Source organism: Anabrus simplex, chromosome 12 (genome assembly GCF_040414725.1).
Source record: "Anabrus simplex isolate iqAnaSimp1 chromosome 12, ASM4041472v1, whole genome shotgun sequence".
Classification (NCBI taxonomy): domain Eukaryota; kingdom Metazoa; phylum Arthropoda; class Insecta; order Orthoptera; family Tettigoniidae; genus Anabrus; species Anabrus simplex.
In genome coordinates, this window is record NC_090276.1 from 64,539,592 (window position 1) to 64,560,929 (window position 21,338).

The following is a 21,338-nucleotide window of genomic DNA, read 5'->3' on the forward strand; positions in this document are numbered from 1 at the left end:
ATCCTTTTCAGGGGTGGATAATCCTGTTATTAATTTTCTTTTAAAATGACAGTTACCACCACCACTATAATTGGTATCCACTTCCTAGGTAGATTTGATATGTATTTAGTTTCTTGTACCGCAGAGTTTTGATAATAGCATAGTACCAGCCTTGATGAGCAAAATAAATGTAATTATATTGTCATTGAGTTTGCTCATAATAATAATAATAATAATAATAATAATAATAATAATAATAATAATAATAATAATAATGTTGTTGGGTTTTTGTCCCACCGTGTGAGGCTGGCATATTTCAGCACTCTCAGAATCATGAGACTGAGCCAGTATCAAACTCGTCAAGTTGGGCTCAGATGGCCAGCGCTTCTATTTCCTGAGCCACTCCGCCTGGCTGTATGCTCTACCACACGTTCCTAGTACCAGCCCATAGATTTCTAGGGTGGAATTCTATAAATTTCCAGATAATAATGGAAAGGAAAATGGAATGAAAAAAGACCATTTCTAGTCTCCTCCTCCGTGCTGAAAGTGTTGAAGTAATTCACATGACCAAATTGTCAGTGTACATTTGAACTATGACTGGGATCTTATTACCGTATTGCATACAATTTTAACAATTCTCTATCAGCATTAATTATAAACAGTTACAATAATTTCATGAAATAAAGACGAAGCCAGTCGTACATAATTTTATCGTTAAGGATATGATGAGCTTAAACTCTTGACAAGCTGTGACTGGCAGCTATTAGACACTATTAGAAGATTCTTGACAAGAGGAGGGTAAACTGAAGGAATAAATTGTATTTAACCCATTGTGTCCTTTTCCTTAGCAACTGAATGTTGCTCACGGTAGACTCACTCTTAATGTGATAGTGAGAATGCAGATTTTAGTTTACGAGTCTGCTGAATTTATTTTGAAATAATGTGCTTCAGAATTATGGCTGGACCTCATTTCTTCGACAAGAATCCTCCTTGAAAAATATTGGGATAAGAATAGAATGGTTATAGTTGTATTCTTGGATATTGAGAAGGGATATGATCATGTACCAGAATTGCCAGTTGAGATAGCTTGAGTTAAACAACTATATTGAGAAACAAAGAGCTGTGTGCAAACTCAAAGAGGCAAGGCAAGTTATCGTTAAATCGAGTGGAGTTTAACGAGGAAGTTGTCTATAAATACTTATCTTTATTATTATAATAATGGATGAGGTTATAAAAGCAGTGAAAAGGAAGGATCAGACAACAAATCTACTTGTATTTGCTGATGTTATGTTATTGGATGAGAAGGATGCAGAAGGACAAGCTAAACTGGATCTTTGGCAAGAAAAAATTTAAAAAATGAGACTGTTCATCAGCTGAACTGAAACAGATGGTTTGGTAATGAGTTGAAATCCTGAAGCAGTCCACCTGCGAGTGCAAAAGGAAGAAATAGATCTTATTAATAACTTCAAATAATGGAGCCCATTTCTTTTGACAACACCATAAACCAAGAAATAGACAACAGGATACTTATAATACTTGATTTGGGGATATTGAGTCGTGTAGTGTCTATAATCTGCCGACATGTTTTGATCCTGTGACCAGGATAGTTGTCAGAGCAATAAGAAATAATATTGTCCCTGGAGAGGCAAAGTATCCTAAGTGACAAAATACAAATTTTACAGGAGAAGATAAAAACAGTTAGTGAGTTGAATACTTCCAGTTTAGGCAGTTTTGGTTTTTATTCTACTCCAGAAATTAACTTTTCACCTTATTGTCATATGAGGTTACATATGTAGTCAATCGTAGCGAAAAGGAACTTATTTTAAAGTTATGAATGTCGCTTACGATTGTTTGCTGGTCGTTGTTGAATGCATTGTTTAACAAAGGGGTCCTCTCACGATAGCTTTTGTAGCGCTTAAGATATTTTGGAGGGATTGGTTTGAAGGAAAATAAGGCATGAGAATTATAAGAGATTTTAAATGATTGTATTAAGAAATGTACACCTGGGAAACTGGAGTTGGTCAACGATGATGATGATGATGATAATGATGATGACATTAAAAATAACAGGAAAATGGACTTAATACACTACAATAAGAGAATCAAAGCAGAAATTACTCTTGATTACAGTACAGTATTTAGAAAGGACCATTTTGACCAGTCCTTTTCATCTGTTTATGGTAATAGATCTCTGTGTTAGGAGTTGTAAGTAAGGTTTAGATACTCGTGGAACATTATAGGTATCATTTTTTTAAATGCAATGCAATAAATGATTGTATTTAGTGTCCTCAGTTACCTCAGCACCCTGTTTTGTGTTGCCTGCTAACTAATCTTCTTGTTGGATATCACACATCAGTTGTCAGAAATACACTCGGTTTCTGCAGCAATTCACTCGCAAATTTATTCACAAGATAACTACTGTCGTGTGGCCTTCAGAGAGGCCTGGTGCAGGTCTTTTGAGTTGACACCGTATAGGTGACCTTGATTAAAACCCTTCTATTAATTCTAATCTTCTTCCAGTTGAAGCCTAACTCTTTTACAGTACTTCTCAAACTGATACTACATCCTTGGAAACCAATCCTCTGTTATTACGTAAATAAATTTCATTGCCCTAAGCCCGTATTGTCATAAGTATCACTTAGCAATCCTTATTGTGTATTCCACCTTTACAATACTATTAGAGTCTTTATTAATAGACTGCATAAACATTTATACGTTTCATCCCTAGCGGGACACCATCAGTCGACACCTGAATAACAGACCTTATAAAAATTGCCACGTAGATATTGGTACATATACACAGTGAAAAATACGTTCCCTTTATAGAAAAAAATGATGTATGACATCTTGTCCTTAAAAAACTCAAATGTGAGTGCAGCTTTCTGATAAAAATTTGAGGAGTCTGTCCGTATGTTGAGTGTAATTGATGTTGATGGATTGAGTTGTTAAAAAACGTGGCACATTCAATTTATAGGTGGAAAATCTGACTAGAACTGTATAGTTGAGGCTGAGTACATTGTCAATTTTTTTTTTCAGTCATTAACAACCCAGCAATTTATTTATTACTCTGTACAGTATAATATCATCTACAGTACAAAAAGTCTTATCTGCAATTCCAGTTCTGTACTCATATTTATATATATACAAAATAAGACTTTGGTCTGTACATTGCTCAGAATTTAAAAAGGATGGTATTTTTGTATCGTTAGTGTCCGCAGTAACAAGGCAATGCACATCTTGATTTTCCATAATTTCTGTCTGTATGTATGTACGTATATACATGCATCACTAGAAAACGGCTAAAGAGAATTTAATGAAAATCAGTACGCAAAGTCGGGAAATAAGTTGCTACATTCTAGGTCATAAATAATTTTATTCACGCTGAGTAAAATGGTAGTTTAGGGGAAGGCCTAAAATTTGATTCGTAAATATTCATGTTATTAGTAGTCCTGTCGATAAATATTACATAACTAAAGTTATATAGTATTAAATTTCTGATCATTTGTCTTGCATTTTTACCGTACCGGCTATGTTAATAGAGATATTCATGCATTTGGATTTTTGTTGCTCAAGTCCATATTAGCGCCGAGTCACGAGAAAATGGGTCAACAGAATTTAATGAAAATCGGTATGTCAAGTGGGGGAATAAAGAACTACAGTGTACGCTATAAATAATTTTATTAGACGCACTAATATCATAGAGTCGAAACAAAACTAAATCTGGAGGCCTACAATATAGAAAGCTCATAAAATTGATCAACAATAACATTACATTGACCATTGTTTGTTGTGATGTGCTTTGTGTCCTCTGTTGCCACTCATCTCCGATAGATGGGATTACTATTGTGTACCGCGTATTTTTTAAAATTTGCTTTACGTCGCACTGACGCAGATAGGGTCTTATGGCGACAATGGGATAGGAAAGGGCTAGGAGTGGGGAGGAAGTGGCCGTGGCATTAATTAAGGTACAGCCTCTGCATTTGCTTGGTGTGAAAATGGGAAACCACAGAAATCCATCTTCAGGACTGCCGACAGTGGGGTTCGAACCCACCATCTCCCGGATGCAAGCTCAGAGCTGCGCGCCCGTAACCGCACGGCCAACTCGCCGGTCGTACTGATTATAACAGCCTGCCTGAATATTGGCAGGAAGAAGCTGGGGAGTTAAGTAACTTTTTTCTTTAGCATGCCATTTCTCTGGTTCATACATTTTCTGATACTATTTATACGTAACACACTGCTTCATGAAATGAAATGTCGTATGGCTTTTAGTGCCGGGATATCCCAGGACGGGTTCGGCTCGCCAGGTGCAGGTCTTTCTATTTGACTCCCGTAGGCGACCTGCGCGTCGTGATGAGGATGAAATGATGATGAAGACAACACATACACCCAGCCCCCGTGCCGTTGGAGTTAACCAATTAAGGTTAAAATCTCCGACCCGGCTGGGAATCGAACCCGGGACCCTCTGAACCGAAGGCCAGTACGCTGACCGTTCAGCCAACGACTGCTTCATCATAGCATTCGAGCTATTCAATCCCTACTCTGTGGCACTGATTGGAATGAGCAGTGTGTACACTTGCATAAATGATAGCAGAGGTGTGTTCACGGCTATCTGCGGCCTGGTCATTCCAGCACTGAGAATTTGGACTGTTAGATCGGCACCGTAGTACTGTTCGTTAAAGTGAAAAAATGTGCGGTTTTTCATTTGATCGAGTGTTTTATTTTATAACATTGCTTTTAATCGCTACATTCCTACTGACAATTTTGTAATGATCTATGTTGACTTCAGTTAGAAAACCCATAGCGAAGCACAGGTACATCAGCTAGTATATATGTATGTATATAAGAACACAGTAAGTCTAATGGTAGTGGTTTGCAGAATTGCCCTCTTAATCACTACGTACCGAGTGAGTTGGCTGTGCGGTTAGGGTTGCACAGTTGTGAGCTTGCATTTGGGAGATAGTGGGTTCGAACCCCATGTCGGCAGCCCTGAAGATGGTTTTACATGGTTTTGCTTTTTTCTCACCAGGGAAATGCTGGGGCTGTAACTTAATTAAGGCCACAGCCACTTCCTTCCTACTCATAGCCCTTTCCTATCCTTTTGTCACCATAAGAAATCACTACTGGATCAGATAATACTGTACTTCACTTAATCTAATTCTCTTGAGTTCCATGTCCTAGAAATTTAGCCAACCATTCAATCATTATTTTGACTAGCTCAATATCCAACCATAATATAAACATGGTAAATCCTAGGACCAGAACTGGGAAATGGGAATACCGGAGAAATCCCAGGAAAAGGAGAGTAACCTCATATGGTCATGTGGCAAAAATGTCTCTAAAAACATAAAAGTCTGCACCGTATGGCTGATGGAGACTGAGAAAGAAGAAATGTGTTGAGTTATTTTTCGCCTTGCCTTCTACCTGCTGTAATTGTTCATAATTTTTGCATTTCCTTTTCCTGTTATTCATCCATATTGTTCCTTATCAGGGGTGGCTCGTCTTTTGAAGGGAGTTAAGGGCCTCTTCATTTTCCCCTGAAGTTTAAAAATTAAATTAGGGGAGTGGACTCCAGCATGTATTGCAGTTTTCGATTTACGAGCTCATTCCTATTCTTTCTGTACACGATCAGAGTTCCTCTCAAGTCACTTCTAGACTGATGTCTGGCTTTTCAGGTAGGAAGAAGCAGAGCTGTTTGAATCTTTGTCCTCTTTTTCTTTTTTGCTCCATACTTGGACTCACTTGGATTGCGAATGGGAAGGGGCAACTTGGTCTCCATGAGTGTCTGTCCCTTTAAGGTGACTTTAACCATGACATAATATTCCCTCAAACACATTTTCTTTGAAAAGCCATACAACTGAAGTGAAGAGGCAGTTTCACGAACCACTTGTTGCATTGCTCCTTTCTTGGAAGTCCTGGCGTAATCCTGTACACTGCTTTTAGGTGAAGGCCACCTTGTTTCCCACAATTTTTTCCATTTTATTCTTGACTCAGTTTCTGGCCAAGTTTCATTGAATTTTCTGTGTTGTGTGGGTGCTTTTGAGAGATTATAGTGAGGTGTAATTGCAACATGCTGCATGTAATCGTAAATGGTACATGATATAATGTTATGAAGTGAGTTGACGGCATAGTGAGGGGCTTACACCTGTTAGAAGTAGTGTGTTTGCTTGTCAATCGAGGTTGTGCCGAATGGCACGGCTGGGCAGAACTCTGCAAACTCACACCGCCTGACCACCCGAAAGCTGGTTCTATTTCTGTGATTTTTAGATTTTGTCCATTTCCTTCTGCTTTTTCATGTTTGTCTCTCGTTTCTGCAGTTCCCTTTGTGAACGGTGGCCAGTCGTATGCATTCCTACCCTCCTTCCTAATTTTATACCTTTGAGAGTGATGACTCCATGGTCTTCAATGAATCTGTACCCTGTTAGTTCTTTAAAAACTATTTGTGAATACTTGAGTATAGAGTATGACCACTCGAGTCTGTTGGTATGGATTCTTTCTTGTGAAATTGTGATTTTGAAAAATTAATTTGTATTATTTACTGAGTGTCAAATGGAAGTGACATTCTATCACTCCCATAGGTTTAAACCTTGCTTTAAACATTCTTAGTATGCTTGGTAAACTTCTGGGACACATAGTCCCAATGAGAATTTCATCTCTAATGGTTTAAGGATAACTGGTGAATTGGATAGTCCTAGCCGCCTGAGCACAAGGAGGGCTACTTGATATGCCCTCTATTCCATAGTAACTGTTAACCTGACTCTCAGGACCACTCGCTAGGTCACTCGGCTGTTGCCCATGGTTCACAAACTAGGGCATGAATACAGGACAGCCCACACCACAATCTATGGTACAAACAAGAGGGGGGGTGTGTGTGTGTGTGTGTGATTGTTTTAAGAGGAAGTACAACTAGGCAACTGTCCGACTCGTTGGCTGAATGGTCAGCGTACTGGCCTTCGGTTTAGAGGGTCCCAGGTTCGATTCCCAGCCGGGTCGGGGATTTTAACCTTCATTGGTTAATTCCAATGGCTCGGGGGCTGGGCGTTTGTGCTGTCCCCAACATCCCTGCAACTCACACACCACACACAACACTATCCTCCACTACAATAACACGCAGTTGCCTACACATGGCAGATGCCGCCCACCCTCATCGGAGGGTCTGCCTTACAAGGGCTGCACTCGGCTAGAAATAGCCACACGAAATTATTATTATTATACTAGGCAACCATCCTCTATATAACACTAATCGGAGAGAAAAAATGGAAAGGATCCGACACTTCGAAAAATGAAGATAACGCCCATAGGAAGATAAGGGCCAAGAAGGGTGTGAAATTGGAAGACTCCCTAGCCCTTTGAAAGCTAATAGCATTGGGGTCGTAAAAGAACAACAGTTGACCAAGGGAGGCCGGATAGTATAGATGAAAGTGAGGAGCCTGGCACAAGTAAGTGGAAGCAATGCCAGGACTCAGCAAAGGGCCTTGTGGTCGCCAACCCACACTCCAAAGTTCAGAGCCCCTGGGGCCTCTTTTAGGTGTCTCTTACAACAGGCAGAGGATACTGTGGGTGTTATTGTACTGCCCCCACCCACAGGATGTGGGGGTGGAGGGAGGGACAATGGCAGAAGGATATTTGAATTAGGAGATAATGGCAAAGTTAGGAATGAACTCCTTGGATGAAGAAGATTTACATGTGGATTGTCATTTACATGGATGCTGACGAAAGCATTAGCAGACCAAGATGACAATTCTTCTGGTTCTCTCTCCTCAAATATGGTGACAGTTTTGGAGTAAATGGGGACAATGTTTTGCCACAGCAAAGAGTTTATCAGTGGATTGAACAGTTCAAAAGGGGTTGTACGAGCGTTAGGGATGAGGAAAGATCAGAGCGTTCATCTGCATCCGTAACCAACGCCAATTTTGAACAGTGTCCCCGTATTGTGCTGAAAGTCTTCCATGAATTCTCACTCCTGGTACACCCTCAGACCACAAAAAACAGATTATAGAATGCTGTTTTTCGTTGGTGCAAACAGAGAGTGGCGCGGCAATCTTTACATCACAACAGTGCAAGCTGTACTGATCTGATAATGCTGAAACCTACCACTGACGTAGACAACGGTGCCTTCTAGCGGCTGGTGAGCGCACAACGCCATAAAGCCAACCTAAAAACAATTAGAGCAAAATTGCAGATATTTACTGACTTGCCCTGGTATAATAAAGATGTATGTATGTGTAGAACGTTAAATTACATGTGGTTCCTGGAGAGACGTGGTGCAGGGCTTTCAAGATGATGTCTGTTTAGCGATTGCACATCTGTGACAATGGGGCCTTACCTATGATAAATATGAATGCTGAAGACAGCCCCCACACCGAGAACCATCAGATAAAATACCTGACCCAGCTGGGAATCAAATTGGGGAACCCTTGGACCAAAGGCCAGCTTGCTCACCATATAGCTAGGAAGCTGGACTGTGTATGTATGCGTTGGACTGTGTGTGTATGTGTTCCCCATATTACAGTTGCTGTATTGTAGATATTGATCCACTGTCAGGTTCTATGCCCTGGCCTATGTCCATGTTTCCCTTCTGTCTTATCTATGATCTATAATCAGTTATATCAGGCTGTGTGTTTTATTTCCAAAGATGTGAGTACAATTGGCTGTTTCCCCGCGTTTTGCGAGGGTTAAGATTTCCTATGATTTTCCAACATGATGGAGTACCTCCTCGTTTGTGACATGGTCCATCCAGCATTCTCCGATACATCCACATTTCAGAGGCTTGCATTGGGTTCGTTGATGGAGCCTTTAATGGTCATCCTTCGAGATAGAACAGCCTGTGAGATACGAATAATTTAGATTGGTTAGAAGTAAACGAGGCCAGTAAGCTGGTTGCAGATAGAGGACTGTGGATGCACGTAATTAATTCACAGAGGTTTGCAGACTGAACTCTGAAAGCAGAGCAGCCTCGTATGTAATTTTTGTGATCTCTCTTTACAGGAAAGGGAACCTGATCCAACCATGTGCTTCATATGTCAAGAAATACCAACCGTGAAATGCATAGACTGCGACCGTTTGTACTGCGACGACGACAACATCTATTTCCACAAAATACCTCCATACGCTGATCACAAGATAGAGGCACATCAGGCCGATAAAGAATCCTTTCCAAAGAAAGATACTGCAGAGTAACATATTTGCTTCGAAAACTAAAATGCTCAATAAAAGGTAACTTATACTATGACAAACATATTGCACTCAAAGGAAGTATTTAGTTGTCTAATATAAATAAATTGTAAATATATACAGTATAGTATTAAAACAGCATGATGCATATTTTGGTGTTAAATTATTTGATATTATTAATTTTTGTGCAAACAGAATGTTAGGGGTATGACAGTAGAGATACTGGTAGGGTCCAAGCTGTAGAAAACAAGAAGAGAGATCCAAAGTAAAAAGATCTATCAAGAAATCCATGTGAAATACCTACATCAGGGTTAAAGAGAATGGACCAAGGCATAGTAGCAGGCAGCATTTCAATGATTGCTGATGGATGTTGAGTTTCCGAACTGAATATTCTCATCCCTGTGCTTCCCGATCAACTCGATGTTCTGCGGCTGTCACGTGTAGCTACAAGCTTGCTTTGTTTTTCAGTTACAAATGAACTTTTGTAAGTAATAAATGTTACAACATTTTCGTTTTTTTTTTTTTCCTTTTTTTTCCCTTTTTTTTCTTTTCTGATTGTTCTTTCATACGCCTAACATTCTGTGTTAGTATAAGATCCTGTCTGTAATCATTGAAATAAGAAAAGTATTCTATTGGAAATAAATTTTTGCTAGTCTTGCTATGTATCTTCAGTGTTCAAACCATCAAATCATTAATAAAGATTATTGTTGTTGTGAATAGGGACTAAATGTTGCAGGTGAAAACCAGGAGGTTTCCATGGTTTCCAATTTTCACACCAGGCAAATGCTGGGGCTGTAGTACCTTAACTAAGGCCACGGCCATTTCTTTTCCACTCCTAGGCATTTCCTATCCCATCGTTGCCATAAGACCTATCTGTGTTGGTGCGACGTAAAGTCAATTGAAGCCAATTGTAGAAAAAAAAAAAAAAAACCCACCAGGAGGTAACGCTGCACATATGAAATTCATAAACCTGCTACTCCAGTATTGTTATTTATTTTTATATATTAATGGTTTTCTGAGTTTTAATTGACAGAGTAAATCAAGGAAAGAAATTTATTTATTGTCATTTGCTGCTACTGATATGTTGTGTACAATTTTTCCTGACTAACAGTCTGCTCACAGAACGTTTTATGAACAAACGTTTGGTGATCACACAAGCAAACTGCACGATACGAGCACTGATACAAATTCCACGTAATGACCACGAATGTGGTTGAGTTTACTGATGCTTTTTAATTCTGCAATGTTCTTTCTCATATAATTTTCCACCCGCAAAGAAGCTCGAGGCCAAAATAAGCAATCCTCGATAAGTACTTCCCAGGGTTGAGGGTTTATGTTTGTCACCTTCGTAGTTTGCTTAACACATTCAGTACAAACCACTCAGCAGGGAATTTGAACCCACAGGCCAGCAATTTAAATACTCTTGTAGCTGTTTACACAGCACGTTAGAAAATTGCATATTATTCCTAAACTAGTAATTCTAGAAATTTAAAATGTTGTACATATGAAAAGAAAGCCTCCTAGTAGAGTTTGATGATATGGTATATGGTATCTTTGAACTTTAAATTGTACCACAATTTTGCGAGATGATGATTATGATGATGATAATGGCAGCATGTGGCCTCTGGAGAAGCTTGGTGCCGGTCATTGAAGTTGACGCCGTGTAGGCAACCTAATACTTAAAAGGTATGGTCGAATGTTCCACCTTTACAATACTAACATTTTAAAATTTAATTATTTAAACAACATTTAAAAATAACGGAACATCTTGTAGACATCATCAGCCCCAAAAAGTTTTAAGATTAAGAACAAAGGACAAGGACAAAAACTTATTCAAAATAATTTGGACTACCGAATGCGTCAGTTAAAATGTTGAAGAATATGCTGGAATGTTTTGAGCACAATACTTGAATACTGTTAAAAGTGAAAATTAAAGTATTGAACATATAAGATGGTTCAATAAAATTGGTAATAGTAACTCCTGGGGTGTAAGACCAGGTGATCCAATGTTGTCAGCTTACCATATTTTGGATTTGCTGTTCCTATACTACCAAGATCTTGGAACTGGTCTACTACTTGTAGGTTTGCTCCATCTAGACAACACTAAAACTGTATCATTAACAGTAGAGATAAAATTCACGCAACATACATGTAGGTCCAGAAAACTAGAAGAGATAATTTCCATAATAAAGAGATCTATGAGTATTGAATATTGAATTTTCATTGACTTGGCCCTCAATGGGCGACAACACACTCTACAGTGTGATGGCAGTAGTGCCAGACCTGTAGCTTAGATCCTTTCCAACAGAACAAAGATGGCTTAGGCCACCATAGCTCAATCGGTAGAGCAACCGACGCAAAATCGGGAGGTTGTAGTTCGGATCCCACTGGTGTCTGGTTGGCCATTTTTGTTCTGTACTTAATATCTCTTCAACACATACTAAATGTAACACGACCTAATAGGTTGAAAGTCGGTTTCGATGATAAAAAGATCTGTCGAGAAATCCCACTGAAACAGGCTCTGTGTGAAATGATAACCACATGAAGGTTATAATGGTTTGGATACGTAAAAAGACTTGACCAAAACAGAGATTAGCTCAGTTTGAGACAAAAATTCTTGAATACTGTATTTTAGACATTTGGCCTCTGTCTCAGATCTTGTGCCTCAAACTCTATTTAGGATGCTTTCTTTCGGTATGAACAACATTTAAAGTTTATGAATAATACTAAATTTTCTCATGTGCTGCGTAAGCAACTACAAGAGCATTTAAATCACTGGCCTGTGGGTTTTTAATGCCCTGTTGAGGGAATGATACTGAATGTGTTAAGCAAACTGTGAAGGTGACAAACATGAACCCTCAACCCTGGGAAGCACCTACCGAGGATTGCTTATTTTGGTATCACACTATCCGTGCTGGTGGCAAATTATTTGATAAAGAACATTGCAGAATTGTAAACATTGAAATACTAGCACGCCCCTCGGCCTCCCTCTCTCTCTCTCTCTCATTCCTCCGTCATCTGCAAAGGCAAGAACTTTAAATTTAGTATCCTTGTTGACACTCTGACTTGCTTAACATCATCATCTGGTGCAGTTTCCAACCTCAGGCTGGGTCTGCTTGGAACATAAGCCTCTCCTTCGTTTTCTGTCCATCGACCACTTCTCTTCTCTCACTCTCGTCCAGTTCCCTCCTCTTGCCTCGATGCTCTCTGTACACCTTTCAGCCATCTGTCCCTCGGTCTTCCTCTACGTCTCCTTCTCTTCAACTCCATTTCTAACATCTTTCTTGGTATCCTTTCTTCTCCCATGCTCTTAACATGTCCATACCACTGCAGTCTCCATTTTTCTATCTTCCTGTATGGGTACCTCATTTGCCACCTCCCAAACTCTCTCATTTCTTACGTTGTCCATTCTTGTTAAACCTACTCAACACCTTTGAAACTTCAATTCCACTGCTTGTATTCTACTTTTATCCCTCTCCATCACTCACGTTTCTGATCCAAAATAAGTCTTGTAGAGCTTCCTTCCAACTCCTAGGCCTTTCCTATCCCATCGTCGCCATAAGACCTATCTGTGTCGGTGCGACGTAAAACCCCTAGAAAAAAAAAAAAAAAAAAAGTCTTGTAGATAATTCCTTTGCATCTCTGTGGTACATCCCTGTTCCATATCAATCCTCCCACACTCTTACAGAATCTATTTGCACACCTTTCTCTTTCATTGATTTCAATCGTGTTCCCTCCATTTCTTCAATTACACTTCCCAAGTATTTAAAGCTTTTCAACTGCTCCCCTTCTGATGTCATGCCATTATACGCTCGGTTCTTGTTCCGTGTCATTACCAGCACTTCACTCTTTCGTGCTGAGAACTTGCTTATCATGAGATACAGTTGAAATACATAGTAATGAATGAAATTCATAATTTTGTGTGCTTTTTTTTTTTTACCAGTGGATTTAGGTGGAATTTACTTTTTAGAAATGTTATTTATATGAATCAGCTCATTCTTTTATAATATCTAGTCAAATCTTCTTCTTCGAATTATTGTTTCCTGCAGGTCCGTTCTTTTGATTGATGATCTCTGTGCCTCCAGAATCTGTAAATGTAGTTAATGGGACATAATTAATTTATTTATTTATTTATTTATTTATTTATTTATTTATTTATTTATTTAAAGAGCCTCCGTGGCTCAGGCAGCAGCGCGCCGGCCTCTCACCGCTGGATACCATGTTTCAAATCCCGGTCACTCCATGTGAGATTTGTGCTGGACAGAGCGGAGGCAGGACAGGTTTTTCTCCGGGTACTCTGGTTTTCCCTATCATCGTTTATTCCAGCAACACTCTCCACTACCGTCCGGCTCGATGGCTAAATGGTTAGTGTGCTGGCCTTTGGTCACAGGCGTCCCGGTTTTGATTCCCGGCAGGGTCAGGAATTTTAACCATCATTGGTTAAATTCGCTGGCACGGGGGCTGGGTGTATGTGTCGTCTTAAACATAATTTCATCATTACGATGCACAGGTCGCCTCAGGCGTCAAATCAGAAGACCTGCACCTCGTGAGCCGAACATGTCTTCAGACACTCCCGGCACTAAAAGCCATACGCCATTGCATTTCTCCACTATCATTTCATTTCATCTGTTAGTCATTATCATTGCCCGAGAGGAGTGCGACAGGCCTCGCCAGACGGCACAATTCCTATCCTCGCTGCAAGTTGGGGGCTTCATTCATTCCATTTCTGACCTGGTTATTGACTGGAAAACAGGTTGTAGGTTTTCATTTTTCATTGTCTAAATGGTCTGACACCGTGGTTAGCTGGTTCGAGCCCCATTGGTTGAAAAAGAATTCACCATCAGAATATCGCCCGGTAGGGCAGGGGAGTTGGTGGTATTCAATTCGTAATCACTAGATTGCGTGTCAAAAGCCTGGATTAAATTCCAAACCTCTCCACAGTGAGTGGAGCATATGAGGTCATATGATGCTGTTGATGGTGATTCGTCCATTGGATGGGGACGTTAAGACTTGAGCAGACCCCTTGGTGCTATTCGACAGGAGTAGGCTATGTGCTGGCACCGAGTTTCACCCTCTCCCTTTCTACTGTCATATATCATGTCATTCATTTCATCTCATTAACTCCCTCTGATGAGGTTGACGCCAGGAAGGGCATCTGGTCATTAAATCCCGCCATTACAGATTCATCTCACCTCATACCCGACCCCTTGGAGAAACGGGACAAGGGTTGGTCAAACAAACATTATTGAAGTCAAATGAATGGAAAACTTTCATTTGAAAGTGTCTGTACCTTAAGGCCATGGCCACTACCTTCCCAATCCTAACCCTTTCCCATCCTTGCATCTCAAGAAACCTTCGATGTGTTAGTGTGACGTTAAAACCACTTAAAATGAAGCTGTTAAAGCTTGTTACTTGTAAAGAAACCACTAGCAAAAAAGTCTAACATGCTACTGTTTATTTGATGAAAATAATACTGTTGATAGCTGGCAGCTTTTAAATGGGTTGTGTGATGGTGTTATTATTGTGGTGTTGGTGTTGGCAGTCCGGAGAAAGAAAAAAAAAAAAGAAAAAAAAAACGAGGACAAGAAACAAGGAGAAGATGCTGACATAGACTCTTTAAATGATGTGTTTGGTGCCTGTATTTTATCAATATTAATTAGTTATTTTTGTATTCTTCAATCCAGATATATGTAATTTTCTATATTATTATTATTATTATTATTATTATTATTATTATTATGCAGATGATTATAATATTATAATTATGCATTTTCCAAAAATATAATGAGTCTGATATTAGCAATTCAAGTATTTTTTTATACTTTCAGATAGCAGTCTGGATTATATTAATCCAGGGACTAGAAACATGTCAATTTTTATACTTTCAGTATGCAAAGTTTTGTGAACTCCATTTCACTGTCTCATTTCATTGTTACAACTTTTAATGACATGATCTGCCTTGATAAGGATATCAGTTTCTCGTATGGGTATAATATTATATAAACATGACTTTAAAATTATAAGTGTGTTCTGAATGATATAATAGTACTCATTTTTGGCAACGAGTTGTTTCATACCTCCCAAGAACTGCTGATAACATTCCACTGTAATTAATTGGTGCTTTGTGAAAATACTGTAGACATTGCTCTTTATTATGTTTACCTGAAATTTTAGCAGTCATATATAACTATGATTGTAACATTATAGAGTATTAATGAAAACTAGCATTAAGATTCAAAAAATACAGTATTAATTAATATGATTAAAAATTCAGCTTTATACATTAATACTGTAAAAAAAAAAAAGAATTACTTAGCTTCTTATATTTGTAAATAAAGTACATTAAGCATTTAAAAAAAATCATTGATTTAATTATGAGAGTAAAGCAGTGTAAGATCCCTATTTTATTACCCAGAATCAAAGGAACGGAGCTTGCTACAATGCATATATTCAGTAGTTTGTAGTCCCACCAGTAGATGGTATACAAGTCAGTGAAATAGAATTATAGCGCAGTGATAGTTGGACATGGCAAATGTTCTGAACTTGTGGTCATAAGCGTAAGTGCATGCAGTTCAATTTCTCCGGGTAGTATCTGTCAACATTCCCAGGAAGGCTGTTTCTATTTATGGAGAGAAAGCGATGGCTGTCCAACAACTGCAAAAATGATTCCATAAATTTAAAAATCAAGCTTGTATACGTGGCTCTTGATGTCTTGGTCAGAGCCACAAAACCTCCAGGTTTACGTCAAATCCGACCATAAGGCCATTGCTTTAAATTTGCGGAGGTCGCAGGGGATCGAATGACCGTGTATACTGCCGCCATCCACAGGTAGCTCAATCAGAGACCACAAGGCTTCCCAATGTGGAACGCTCGTGTCACCAATTTCACTATCGAGGCACTTTAAAACAAACATTTTTTTAAATATTGGAATGTAACAGGATGAATATGGCGATGACCTGTGGCAACAAAATAAATGAAATACAAGAAATAGGTGGACTTTTATTCAAAAAGCACAAAATGAGCAAAACTTTGTTTCTGTTATACTGCTTGATTTACAAGATACGCTGAAAGTCTCACTTTTTGAATTTTACAATGATTCATTGCATCGAGAATACACCTGGTTACTCTCCATTCCTTTCACAACTTGATTGTAGGAAAATATTAACTGGAAAATGGAGGAAAATTAGCGTATATTAATTTAAATTAAGACCACAATTTATTTACACATGGTTCAAATTTTGTCCTCCTGAACTGAAATTCATCCATCATAGAAGTATGCTCAAATTATATTCTTTCTGGATTTTATCACAATTAGGATCTCCCTAATGTAATTCAAAGATAATCCTCACTCATTCAAGCATAACGCTATGTAACAAAAAATAGTTTATGTTCATTTCTTTGTGTTTATTGTATAAAACCAATGTGCTGAATGCGAATATGCCATTGGTTTCTTTCAAATGTTGAAACTTTTTGATATTTTAACAGTTGGTAAAAAATTGTGAATTTACCACTTTTTCTGGCAGTCATATTTATCACCACTAGATCGCTTTAATGCGATCCGGAAAGGTTCATATTACATGTAATTAATCTCATACTGGAACCACATTGAAGTTGATATATTAAAATTATAAAAATTTTATTTACAACCACTTATTCAATACATTACAGTATACTCATTGGATTATAGTATAATCATGAAGTATTGTTTTGTTCGGCATAGCGAACATCATCAGCCATTAATACACAAAGACTAGGTTAGGGCCCTGAATTTAAAAATGATCAAAATAGTATCCTCATATGAAAAGAGTAACCGTGTCGTAATAAAAGAGTGATCATCAACAATCAACACACTATAAACAATAGACTTGAGATTGTGACTAAATATGTGCAAAATAAAAACAAGTATTTATCGTGAAATGCTTCAACAATAAGCAATCTGATGCTGTATAGACTTTTGGGCTTATGCCGTGTCAAGAAAATAAGGTAAAATTCTTTATGTTTCGCAGGGAACTGTGCCCTGCATCCTTAGAAGAAATCTTGACTGTCCACGAGAAAGGTTTCCTAAACAATGACTCTTTAAAATTTAGACATTATAATAGAAGTGGAAAATGGTACTTCAGTCGCCACCAGATGGCTCCCAGGACATGGCAAGAACGCTAGCGTTCGAAGCGGAAGCTGACCGAACCATCAGAATGAGCGGTTCACATAACGTGTGTACGTAACATATGAACTTGACAGGTGTATGATATAGACACAAGCCTGGAATGAGACATTTGGCGCCGAGGAACGTATGAATTTGGAAAAAACAGAGACGAAATAACAATAGTGAAAGGACAGGGAAGGGAACTACCTATGTAAATTCTTAATGGCTGGCAACCAGGTATTACTTAATTGATAGCCAGTGTCCCTGTTGAAATTGTTAGGACTTCTACGTATTTCCACAGCTTCCTGTATAATCCTGGACCTGTAGTGTCTATTGTGGGTAAGAGCTCGAGCATCTTGGAACATGACATCATGACCCGCCGATAGAGCGTATTCAGCTATTACCGATTTGTCAGATTGGTTGAGACATATCTTACGTTCGTGTTCTTTGATACGGGTACCAATGGGCCGGCATGTTTGGCCGATGTATACCTTACCTTATTTTCTTGACACGGCATAAGCCTAAAAGCCTATACAGCATCATGTCTATAAGTACGGACCGTGAAAGCATCAATGGCAACAATAAACAATCTGAAAAATAAAAACAATCAAGGGGTTGTTAAAGTATGACAATAGGCGTTGGGGAATTATAATGTACATCAATGCGTGAAGTATGGATTAATTAAAATTGAGAGGTTGGAATTCCTTCAAATTGTTTAAAAACAAAAGTTAAAATGGGGTTCGTTAAATCATCGCGTGTCCTATTTGAACCAGTCAAAAGGCACATAACAACAATACAGACAAAGGTTTACGTATGACGTGAACACCAATGTTTGTGAATTCCATAGGAGGGACACAATCTTGATACTGCAAGAGTTCAAGTTGAGCTAGTCAATATGCACGTGCTAGCAATAAGACTAGGAAACTGTGTGTGACGTGGAACACCAAAAAGTAGCCTCCTTATAAATTAACGACAATCTTGAACATAGGGGGAGTTCTAGCAATCCTTAGGTGAAAGAGAGCAGATTATGGCGCGTATTGGAGTTTGGAATTTGAATCTTCCGTTATCAACTCAACTTTCATTCCCCCTTTTTTTTTTCCGGATTGTCGTTAATTTATAAGGAGTCCACTTTTTGGTGCTCCACGTCACATACAGTTTCCTAGTCTTACTGCTAGCACGTGCATATTGACTGGCTCAACTTGAACTCTTGTGGTATCAAGATTGTATTGTAGAAAGATCCATTTTCGGGCTGCTTTATTTCTGTGTTCATCGTCGACTACTTGTCCGGTCTCATCTTCTGATTCCGAATGACGCAAGGTGACCTTTAAATAGGTCGAAACTAGTCCCATTAAATTTTTATTTAATAAACACTATTTAATTTTTATTGAAAAGGTGGATTTAACTCGCTTATTATTTAATTTGGTTTAATCAAAGTTCCATACGGACCCATAAAATGAAATTCATTTCTGTAGAGTAAGGTGACATCTATTTCCCCCGCTTCTGAGTCAGCTGCATCAGTCCTTGAATGTACCTTTTTCACTCACGTCCTCTTTTATTCCGTTCATCTTTCCCTCTACATGGTTGTACATTTCTTTAAACTGTACATTAGTGGTATCCTGGACTTGATTTAACATTTGTGGAATTCGAACCCACCTATCAATCAAAGTTGTATTAGCAGCACCCCAATTAACCTATGACACCACAGCAACTCCAGCCAGCAGTTTACCGGAAAGCGCACTAGATGGATAACTACTTCTGCTTCACAAATGCACACACGTTTTCAATCAGTATGCCATCAATTTTAGCATTCATTTCATAGCCTATTGAAAGCTTACAATTGGCACGTACTTTGTATTTAAAGTTAAGAACTTCATATTTGGGTTCCGTATTGAAGCAGAATTCACATCAAAGAAAAGTACAATAAGTTCCACCTTTTCAATACATTATATTATGTGACAGTTTTACGTTACAGTTAAACCTTCACATTTTTATACACTCGGGACCGGTTTCGACAGTGTCCCTGTCATCATCAGCCAAGAACAATTAATCGAGGACAATAAACCTTACAATATTTCAGGTATGATATAACAGTGAATATAAAATTATACATTATCTATCTACAAAAAGGTGTGAACAAGTCCAGGTAAAAAATCACGATTAAGAAAAATCATGTCCTGTAGGGTGTACATTTATAAAAATTTTTAATTGAAATAACGTGTTAAAAATCTGCTGTTATATTATAGCTATAGCAGAGTATGTTTATAGGTGTAAATCTATGAAGTTTTGGCACTCAAGACATATAGCTATGTTTGACAAGTTAAAGGTGTTCAAACATTTAGTTAAATGGTGTTCCACTTAAAATATGTGATGCAGTTCAGCTGAGGTTGTAGTAAATATGTTTGTAGGCTTGATTTTGGTGTTTTTAACACTCGATATATATAGTCATATGTGACAAGTTAAAAGTTGATAAAACATTTAGTTAATGGTGTTCCACTTAAAATATATGGTAAAGTTCAGCTGAGGCTACAACTTGGACTTGAGGAGCAGATGATTATGTAAAATATCAATATGAGTAGAATTGAACAGTTTAAATGGGTCACTGCTTGTTGATGTAGATGATCAGCAAGTCCTATTAAACAATTATACATATCGACATGTGGTTGTGTATCATCTTGCTGAGAAGTAACAAAAGTCCTGGCTGAAATGGTGCTTGTAGATCTTATATTGTAGGTTGTGATTACATAAATTGATTAGAAAGGATCCTGATCCAAGTCGGAACCTATAAGAAATAAAATAAAACGCGATATAAAGTTACCGTATTTAAGAAACGAAAGGGAGTTAAATTTCGCGAAGTATTGATGAATGAGAAACTCACCTCAGGTGCCAAGTTGATGGTAGACGGAACGTAGTGGAACTGACAGGCTGAAGAGGGACAAGGCCTAGAAGGGAGCAGGGAGGGGCGGAGTTACTGAGTTAGGGGAAGGAGGCAACGCGGTAGAGGCGGGACTGTGATCAGGTGGGCGCGTGCGATGGTAGGGGAAATATGTAAGCGTGTTGTGTATTGTTTTGAAGATGGATCGGTTTTTTGGTATTTTAAGAGTGTTCATTATTTTGATAAAAGTGTCAAAAAGTATTGTAGGTTTTTCGGAAAGATCGTTAAGGTTAAAATTTGGGTTATTGTATTGATCGAGTGAGATGTAGAATTGTTCGGTGAAATCGAGTATGGGGCCTTTATTTATTATTTCAATGATGTCTATGTCGTTATTCATACCATAAAATTTATGTTTATAATCATGTATATGTTGGCCTATTGCGGAAAATTTTCTGTATTTTATCGCATTTACGTGTTCAGTATATCTAATTTTGAACGATCTACCGGTCTGTCCAAGGTAGGTGCTGAGACAGTCGTTACAGTGGAATCTGTAGACGCCTGATTTGTCAGAAGGGTTAGAGGTATTGATTGAGTTAGAATTGTATAGGATATCTAGATTTCTGTTATTAGTTTTAAAGGAGATGTTAGTTTTCTGTTTCTTAAATATATTTGTAATTTTGTAAATATTACGGTTGTAGGTAAAGGTTGAAAAAGATTTCGATTTAGTAGCTTCTTTAATTAAGTTCGATTTTGGGCGATGTCTGAATTTGCTGATTATATTTTCTATAAAATTCTTGTTGTATCCATTATGAGCTGCGATATTACGTATGGTATTTAATTCTTTGTTAAGGTCTGATTTCGACATTGGGACATTAAATGCTCGATGTACTAAGCTATTATAAGTGGCCCGTTTATGGCTTAGGGGGTGAATAGAGTCTTCTTGTATTGTAGTGGCAGTATGTGTAGGTTTTCTATAGACATTATATTTGAAGGAAGATAGAAGTCTGGTGATGGTGAGATCAAGAAAGTTAATAGTATTATTGGCTTCGGATTCCAGTGTAAATTTTATGTCTGTATCAATAGTGTTAAGGTGCGTTAGGGTGGTAGCTGCATCTGTAGTGCGTTGGTCCATAATAATAAATACATCATCGATGTACCTGGACCAAAGATGTA

The 21,338-nt window shown here is 38.3% G+C and overlaps 1 protein-coding gene across 2 annotated transcripts in view; it reads left to right on the forward strand.

Moving 5' to 3' along the window:
* Positions 1-15,458, forward strand: part of LOC136884480 (abscission/NoCut checkpoint regulator) — a 90,272-nt gene extending 74,814 nt beyond the window's left edge. For both annotated transcript variants that reach the window (XM_067156677.2, XM_067156678.2), the window contains one exon: positions 8,965-15,458. In XM_067156677.2, coding sequence (XP_067012778.2) covers positions 8,965-9,156 — 192 coding nt within the window. In that variant the 3' untranslated portion in view covers positions 9,157-15,458. The remainder of the gene's footprint in view (positions 1-8,964) is intronic.
* The last annotated feature ends 5,880 nt before the right edge of the window (positions 15,459-21,338 follow it).